Consider the following 9,311-nt stretch of genomic DNA (forward strand, 5'->3'; position numbering starts at 1 on the left):
GGTATTTTTGGATTAAAATTATTGAGATTAGATTTCAGATTCCTGCTTAGCCATGAAACTTAGTGGGTGACCTTACATCTTATTTCACAGTACAGAATTGTTATGATAAATGAAAGCTAGATTTCCATGTTGGTTTGGTCAAGCTCTTTAGAGCTTGTGGCCAATATTATTCCTTTTGCCTCTATATTTTTGAGCTCCAAAATGGGAAGAAGTAATCTCGTGTCACTTCCAGAAAATATCAGTCTTAACCACTCACCTGCTTGCCTGGCTGATTTGCTAGCTTGATTAAAATGTTGAATACAGTGAAGTAGGGGTTTTTGCTTGGAATAGACTTGGTAAGAAAAATGCTAAACATATGAAGTATTGGTTCTTTGTTCTCTCTTTTGTTCCCTTTGTTGCTTTATTTACCTAAGAGTAAGCTAAATGGACAGATGCCTTTTCAGACATTGATCAGTGTAATTTTCTTTTTCTTTGCAGCAGTTCTGTGGTGTTCTTGGTCACACATTTATGGAGTTTCTGAAGGGCAGTGGGGACTACTGCCAGGCACAGCACGGCCTCTATGCAGACAAGTGAACTGTAGAAATTCATTACTACTCCACCAAGAAGCCCCCTTAAGAGCGGTTACCAGGATAAGACGTGTTGAATTGAAATTGGCAGAGCATTTTTACAAAGGAGTTCAGACCTGGATGGGGTAACCTTTGTGCACTGCCTTTCTTTTTGCCTCAGTATTACTGGATTGAAGAATTGCTGCTTCTTGTTTAGGAGGTTCATTTCATTTTTCATTGCTCCCAACATCATACTTGTCAGCACTGAAAATTTCAAGTGGCTTTTAGTGAAGTTTCTCTGCATCAATTGTCTTAATTTTTTTATTCTAAGTAGTACCAGTTTAACTAAATTAACATGGCCCGAATGAATCGCCCAGCTCCTGTGGAAATCACTTACAAGAATATGAGATTCCTTATAACTCACAATCCAACCAATGCAACCTTAAACAAGTTCATAGAGGTAAGAGCTCTCAAACAGAACACTACTTATACATTTTGTTGTACTGTTGCTGAGGTCGGGTTTTTAATGGTACCGAATTTATCTGAGCCCTCTGAATTCATAGCCTGTTCACTTCTGTAGGGTTTGTTCAGACACTTCCTTTGGGAATAGCACTTGCATATGAAAAACATTGAAACTGCATATAAGTCATCACATGTACTAGTTCCATGTGTGCCATCTAGCACAGGGGTTCTCAACCAGTGGTACTCCAGATGTTGCTGAACTTAAACTCCAATCATCCCAAGCTGCATTTTATTGTGGCTGGGGATGATGGGAGTTGTAGTTCAGCAAACATCTGGAGTACCACTGGTTGAGAACCCCTGGTTTGGCATGTCTTCAGACTAGAAGTTTGGAAGTGCAGAGGCTGGATATGCTTATACGTAAGCCATGCAAATGTAGCCCCACCTATCGCCTGCTTTAGCACACTACACTACACTAGTGATACTAGTAGCATTTTCCAGGTTCCATCTTGGGAAATAATTTTGGGTGTTCAAAAGATCAGAAGACAAAATATTTCTGTACTCGTATGTTCATTGGCAAACACTCTGCACTAGCTTTCCTCATGAATCTGCTAGCTTCTCTGGAAACAGCAGCAACTTGAACAACTTGTTTCAGACACTCCTGCAGCATGAATTTAGCTTCCTCCTCTAGGTGATGTTGAGGCATAGTTTTAAGTCCCAAGTACTCCCTGTAGGGGGAAGCTAAGTTGAGGAGGAGAGAAAAGTCATCTGCAGCATTGTCTGAAACAAGTTATACAAACTGCTGTTTCTAAAAAAAGCCAGAGCTGTTCCTACTCATTGCCTAGGAATCATAAACAAAAGGTCGGGGGGGGGGGAGCAGAATTTCCCAAGCCTTGAATTTGTTTGAAAAACAATCTAATGTCCCCCCATTTTAGGAGGAGCTAATACAGGTTTTTTTAAAAGCAAAGGTTAGGGGGGTACTCACCCATCACTCCACACTAGTGGACAAGGCCATGCTAGTTAAGGTAAGCCAAACCCATTTTAAGTGCTCTGCCATATATAGTGGCCTTCTCTAGTACTTGATGTAACACTTTGGTGCTATTTATTTATTTGCATTTATATCCCGCTCTTCTTCCAAGGAGCTCAGAGCCGTGTACATGCTTACTTTTATCTTGTCAACAACCCTGTGAGGTAGGTTAGGCTGAGAGATATTAAATAGTTAATGCAATTTATTTTGATGGTTTCAAAATAGTTATCAGCTTGTGATTTTAAAAAAATCACTATTCTGAGATTTTTGCTACTAGCTGCTTTTCCTATATGACTGATAAATACAAAGAATTGCTGGAAACCTGCTGTTGCTTTGCTTTGATCTTGTGCTCCTAAGGTTTCAAGGTACTTTGTTATAAGTTTTCAGTGGTGTTAAACTTTTAAGTGGTGCTTCTTGTTGGAAGAACCAAAAAGCAGTAATTTAGGCCTTTCAGCAATAAATAACCATTGCAGTATATACAAAGGTAGAATAATATACACATACATATCAACACATGTGTCTGATCAAGATATAAAACCCATTTTTCTCCTTAGGAACTTAAGAAGTATGGAGTTACTACCGTAGTGAGAGTATGCGAAGCCACTTACGAGACTGCTCCAGTAGAAAAGGAAGGCATTCAGGTTTTGGTGAGTGGCCAGCACCTTAAATTGTTAGTCATAGAATATTTCAGACTATTGTTCAGTATTACTAATGCAAACTTTTATAATTCTCTTGGGAGCTTCCTTTTTAAGACAACAATTTTAAGACACAAATTAAGAAGTAGTGCCTAGGAAAACTGAAGGTTTGCTTGATATCCTGTGTCTTCAGGCTAATGCAAAAATGAAACTTGTGATTCTTGGGGGTAACACACAATGTGCAGTAGAGCATAAAAGTGTTAATTTTTTGAGAAATGGGTTTAAAACTGCAAAGCCAAATCTCTTTAAGTGAATTACATACATAGAGTATCTTGAAATACCTGGAAGCTAAAAACTGCTGGAGCTACTTTTGTCTGCTGGCTATAGTAGGTATTACTATAGTGGTGTGACAGAATAGAAAGTAATCTACTTGATACGTTCCAGGACTGGCCCTTTGATGACGGAGCACCACCATCTATCCAGATTGTTGATGATTGGCTAAACCTCCTAAAAGTTAAATTTCGTGAAGAGCCTGGCTGTTGCATTGCTGTACACTGTGTTGCTGGTCTTGGAAGGTAAGCAAAACTCCTGAATTAATCAGGATGCATTCTTGTAGCATTTCTTTTGATCAGATAGCATAGCTGACCATGTAATGCTGCAACTTTATTTTAATATATTTATATACTACCTTTCAATAAAGTTTTCCTCCAAGTAGTTTATGTAGAAAACAGGCTTACAAACATGTTGGAATAAAGCAGTGGGGAAGCAGCTTGCCTAGAGCGCAAGAGGCTGTTAGTTCAAATCCCCGCCGCTCTGCCTAGTAAATACATCTGTAGTCACCTATATTGGGCAGAAGCGATATAGGAAGGTGCTGAAGGCATCAGCTTGTACTGTGCAGGAGGAGGCACTGGTAAACCTGTATTCTACCAAGAAAATCACATGGATAGACTAATCTATGTGATTGCTAGGAGTCTACACCGACTCAACAACACAGTCTTTTATAGCTTTCTTGGCCTTAGCAGTGGGGGAATAGCAGAAGGAACTTACTTGGCAACCAGATCTGAGGGCAGAGCAGATTAGAACTGCTCTGCTATGCACATTCTTACCAGAGAGAAAAGCTGGCTTGATGGCTGCTAGAATCCTGGCAGGAGGAGGCTTGATAGATTTGTCGTCTTTGCTTGCTGATGTCAATGGCAGTTCTTTAAGCACTTGCGTGCAAATAATGTGGTGTTTCCTAGCCTATAAAAACAGTAGGTGGGGTTGGGCAGGTCAGCATTTCTTTTTGTAAGGATCCATGTAGGGCAAGATGGCTGACCAGCCACACAGAGGAATGAATAAAAAGGCTTGGAAAAGCCCTATATAACATAGTTTTCTTCCCCCCCCAGAGCACCTGTATTAGTTGCCCTTGCACTCATTGAATGTGGAATGAAGTATGAGGATGCAGTGCAGTTCATAAGACAGTAAGTATTAAACAGCTGCCTCATGCATGTCTGCCTGCATCTGGAGAGTGAAACAATGGGCTCTATAAAATAGGGTTTGAAGTGGAAAGTTTTGCTTAAAAATAAATTGTTTCACAGAACCATATGCAGCATAACACAGTCCTTGACTGTGTCAGGGTGGGCAAATTTAAGAATGCCTCCAGGATCTACTTTTTCTCCCCCCCCCCAAAGCTTTGAGAACTACAAGCATGAAATAGCAGCTTGGGAGGAGGCTGAATCAGTCACAAAATGGCAGCTTGGGAATGTGAAGCCTGTCACAGAATAACAGCTTGTACAAAAGCCTATATTGACAGAATAAGGGATTTTACTGTCCCTTAGTTGTATAAACTCCATGATCTGCAGTGGGAGTGGACCTGTAGGCTATGATTTTTGAAGCAGCATAGATTACTGGGAGCCATGGCCTGAACGTTGGCAAGTTCAGTGCTCTCTTCTGTTGAATGGATCTTTATTTTGATCACGGACCAGAGATCTTTTCAGTTTCCCCCTTTCTATGCCCATTACTGCTCACTCCAGAAGAGTTGGTCTACTTCCATGGCCACTGAAGGTGTTCTGTCTTAAGCTCGGCTTAGTTTCAGATTGCACTAAATCTTGCTGATAACATGGCTGGCAAGTCTGGAGTTTTGGAATGGACACCATGTGTTACAGACTTTTTCAAACCAAGGATATGCTTAAGGTTCTGAAGTGATGATTACTCAGATGGGAATGGTAGATGGGAAGTAGCTCAGCGGTAGAGCATCTGCTTTGTATGCAGAAGGTCCCAGGCTCTTAGTCTTAACTCTATATAAGGCAGCTTCCAAATGCTTTAATCTGTTGTACAGTTGCTGGTAGTTTGAGAAACACAGCATTAACTGTATAGTACAGAAACCAAACCCCTTTATTATAGGCAGAAGGTACTGGATCAAAAGCAAAGTTGTTTTGTGTTACTATGGGTACCACCATGCATTAAACTCAGTGTTCAATGTTTTGATTTTCTTTAGGAAGCGACGTGGAGCTTTTAACAGCAAGCAACTTCTCTACTTGGAGAAATATCGTCCCAAAATGCGCCTGCGTTTTAAAGACTCAAATGGTCATCGGAACAACTGTTGCATTCAGTAAAACCAAGCTGCCTATGTTGCTGCTTTGGAAGGTGACATGGAAAATTACATGTATGTCTGACTAGGTTACATGAAGCTTCTATAGGATTAGGCAAATATGTTGGCAGGAGAGCAACTTCGTTTAGATAACCATCTTTTTAGAGAACAGGAAATGTACATGGCCTTTTAAAATGTCTTATTAGTAATTTGTATCAGTAAACTATCCTTAATCATGCAGTTCATTTTTTCTTTGAAGTCCCAATAGTCAAATCTACCATTACTTGTATAGAGATTAGGTGCCAAAAGTCCAGCACACTATTTCTGTATACTACACTGTAGTTCCCTAGTAACTACAACTATCTGGATCTTTGCCCTCTTCACAGCTGTTACTCCTGGTTTTGTGGATAGGGCTTTGTAGAGTAATCTACCTGTTCACTGTTTGTTTCCCACAATTGCACTAGAACGAATATCAGGATTTGCACACAATTTACTGACTTAGTCACTTTTGGTGTCTACTTTTGTTACTTAACCCTTTCCATTCATATACATTATCCGGTTACTCATAGAAAATAATCCTTCACGCTGTACAGAAGCACACAAGTCTTTAATGTCTCCAGACAAAAAGCCTTACAGTTAAATAAATACTGGCACTTAATGTGCGACTTAAAACAGAGGGCCTGTAAAAGGATGGGAGGGGACTAATTAATATTTCTAGTAAAATGTTGCCTTTTGTCTTGTGCAGGAAGTATAGGATATGCCCTTTACTTTAGTAAATATTTTTTTAAATGTAGAAATGCTTTATTGTAGCTGAAAATTCTTAATCATAAAATTTCTGAAAATCTTGTAATTTCTTTTACTGTACTGATTGAAAGTTGTTTACCAACTATGGCTTTGTTGGAAGTGATTTTGTGTTTTTCCTTGAGTTTCTGCCATGAATCTGGCAGATCTCTGTAATATTTTGTATGCCTTTTGAGCTGCGTAACTTAATATTTGGATACTTGATAATTTGTTATGTAATTGATAAAATGGTGGTGTGTATTAATGTTCAACCATATATTTATACTGTCTTGGGAATGTGTGGTTATAGTACTGTGGGAGAAATAATTTGCCAGTGTTCACCAGCTTGTAAAATCTAGTGCGAAAGCTCAAACATCTAAATAAACTAAAAGCTGCATTTCAGTTTTCATGAACATTCTGCTCTTTGGGGCAAGGGAGGGTAGAAATTCTGGTCTACAATTGTGCTATGAACACACATCTTGGAAATGCAGATCACAATTACATCTGTTCAGAGGTAAATGCATGGTTTGAAAACTTGAAACCAACGCTGACATCTTAATGACTGTGCCTCTCTTTAGCAAAGTAGCATGGTTTTAAAAATGTGAATGTTTAAAAACAGGAACATTATTGAACTTGTCAGTCAGCATTGACACTTGTCCCCCAAAGCAGCATTGTGTGTGAGAAACTAAACTTGACAAATTAACAGCCTTGGACTTGTGTTCCTGAGAGCTAGCAATGTAACTGCCTTGGGGTTGTCTTTTAACGAAAGGCGGTATATAAATGCAACAATAAATAAATAAATAAAATAATTCAAAGATCTTGATTTACACATAATCTTATAAAAGCTCGAAGTTTTTTAGTATGCCACTAAAAAAGCAAGGTGTTTGGAGCATAGACAGGCTTGCATATGTAGTCTCATGCTTAGATGCTTTCTGTGAGTCTTTGTACCTTGGCTTAGTAATTGCAGAAGATCAGATGTGAAATGCTGATTACTCATGCTCATAGTTGGAAAGTTTGGGAAGCTGTGAAATTATCCTCTTGGCTAAGCAGGGTCTGCCCTGGTCTGCATTTGAATGGGAGACTATATGTAAGCACTGTAAGATACTCCCCTGAGGGGATGGGGCTGCTCTAGGAAGAGAACCTTCATGTTTGCATGAAGAAGGTTCTAAGTTCCCTCCCTGGCATCTCCAGAATCAGATAGGGCTGGGAGAAATTCCTGCCTGTAACCTTGGAGAAGCTGCTGCCAGTCTGTGTAGACAATACTGAGCTAGATGGACCAATAGTCTGACTCAGTATATGGCAGCTTCCTATGTTCCTATGAATTCTAAGGCTGCTTCAAAGTCAAGCTTTGGGTGGAAGGGACCAGAAGCAAGTTACAGAAAGGTTTGTAACCACTTCTTGCTGGCTCAAATGGTGTCCATGGGTTACATTTCCCCCCATTCACTTGAAGTTTAATGCTACCTAAATAAGCCTTGCATGTTGCAGGGGAAAGGCTGAATTCTTTGAAATTCAGCCTTGAAATTCAGCCTTGAATGCAGTGTAGGAACACAACAGATAAGGTACCTTCTTATGGTGTATATGCAAAGCAAATGAATCGGAGCTTTGAGCAGGTGCATTGCATGCTGATCATGTTTGTATTTTTGTGATTGAATAAGGAAATTGTGCACACTCAAAAGGGGGAGCAGGGAGATCCTGGTTCCTGGATGTGTACTGACCTCATACCTTGTCTCAGTTGACTTGGATAGAACTAGTCATTCACCTGATGTGCTCTTTGAGTACATACAAAAAGGATATACTTGAAAAGGAGCAATAAGTGACCAAACAGTTAGTGACTAAAGCCCCACCATATCCAACGTCAAGTGGTGGGTGAACAAGTAATAAGGTGAGGTTGCACCAGAGCCCATGTCCCACCCATACATCATTACAAGGAATATAGGCACCCGAGCTACTCAGACTTTAGGTTCTTTGTACTGGTCCAATTGTCTATTCACACTAGGGATGTCTGCTTATGCACAGAATAATAATAATCTTTAGCTGTCCCATCACAAATTGTTCTCTTGGCAGCTCACAACACGGAGATTAAAACATCAAGTAAAATATATATAACACTTAAATCATAGCATGCACACACCTGGCATCGAAAAACAAAGTGATGAAGCCAGGCAAATTTCATTGGGAAGGCTATTCCATAAATGGGTTGCAAGCACTGAAAAGGCCCTTCCCTAGTAATGCCTTGACTTATTTGGCAGGGCACTTGGAGCAGGGCCTCCAAGGATCTTAAAGGCAGAGTTGGAACACATGGGACAAGGCGTGGTCTTGGGTAACCCAGTCCTAAGCCATTTAGGGTTTTAATGACTAAAAATAGCACTTTGAATTGCTCCTAGAAATGGACTGGGAACCAGTGCAGCTGATGAAGCACTGGTGTAATATGATCAAAACATCCAGTCCAAATGAATAATCTTGCAGTCCTATTCTGTACCAGCTGCAGTTTCAGGACAGTTTTCAAAGCATTGCAATAATTTGAGTGAGAGGTTACCAGAGCATGAGTAACTGTGACCAAGCTATCTCTATCTAGGTAAGATTGCTGTTGGTGTATCAGCCAAAGCTGATAAAAGGCACTCTGATCCGCAGAAGCCACTTGAGCCTCTAGCAACAGTGCTGGATTGATGAGCACCCCCAGGCTGCAAACTGGTCCTTCAGGGGGAGTGCAATCCCATCTAGAACAGGCTGAACCCAGGCAGAGGGACCACCAACCAGCAGTATTTGTCTTGTCTGGATTGAGTCTCAACTTGTTCACTCTAATTCAGCCATTACTGTATCCAGGCACCAATTCAGGATAGTCACCACCTCACCTGCATCTAATGAAAAAGAGACAGCTGAATGTCATCTGCATACTGATGAAACTTCATGCCAAATCTCCAGATGATCTCTGTTAGTGGTTTCATGTAAATATTAAAAAGCATTGGAGATAGAATGGAACCCCAAAGCATAATTGCCAAAGGGTTGAGCAGTAATCCACCAGGACCACCTTTTGGGAATGGGCCTCAAGGCAGGAGCACTGGCATATCCAAGCCGTGCATCCCAATTCGTCCAGCCTATCCAAAAGGATACCATGGTCAATGGTATTGGAAGTCACTGAAAGATCCAAGAGAATTAACAGGGTTGCACTTGTTTCTCTGCATAGGGCAACCAAAGCAGTTTCTGTTCCGAAGCCGGATAAATGGATCTAGATAACCTCCAAAAGTGTCTCAAGCCTGTCAGTTACTACATGCTCAAGCACCTTGCCCAGGAAGGGA

The 9,311-nt window shown here is 40.5% G+C and overlaps 1 protein-coding gene across 2 annotated transcripts; it reads left to right on the forward strand.

Annotated features, from left to right (window-relative positions):
* Positions 1–867: 867 nt before the first annotated feature.
* Positions 868–6,417, forward strand: PTP4A1 (protein tyrosine phosphatase 4A1). 2 transcript variants are annotated; one of them, XM_053286534.1, is made up of 5 exons: positions 868–1,005; positions 2,586–2,678; positions 3,111–3,241; positions 4,052–4,126; positions 5,143–6,417. In XM_053286534.1, exons 1-5 carry the CDS (start codon positions 901–903, stop codon positions 5,258–5,260), a joined length of 522 nt encoding a protein of 173 aa, XP_053142509.1. In that variant the 5' UTR covers positions 868–900; the 3' UTR covers positions 5,261–6,417. The 2 variants fall into 2 exon arrangements, with proteins under 2 accessions (XP_053142509.1, XP_053142511.1); XM_053286536.1 differs by having other exon boundaries at positions 5,147–6,417.
* The last annotated feature ends 2,894 nt before the right edge of the window (positions 6,418–9,311 follow it).

This window comes from Hemicordylus capensis, chromosome 1 (assembly GCF_027244095.1).
Source record: "Hemicordylus capensis ecotype Gifberg chromosome 1, rHemCap1.1.pri, whole genome shotgun sequence".
Lineage (NCBI taxonomy): Eukaryota > Metazoa > Chordata > Lepidosauria > Squamata > Cordylidae > Hemicordylus > Hemicordylus capensis.

Coding starts and splice junctions, on each gene's coding strand:
- PTP4A1 (XM_053286536.1), top strand. CDS start 901: ATGGCCCGAATGAATCGCCCAGCTCCTGTGGAAATCACTTACAAGAAT. Junction 1,006..2,585: donor CCTTAAACAAGTTCATAGAG/GTAAGAGCTCTC, acceptor TTTTCTCCTTAG/GAACTTAAGAAGTATGGAGT. Junction 2,679..3,110: donor AGGAAGGCATTCAGGTTTTG/GTGAGTGGCCAG, acceptor GATACGTTCCAG/GACTGGCCCTTTGATGACGG.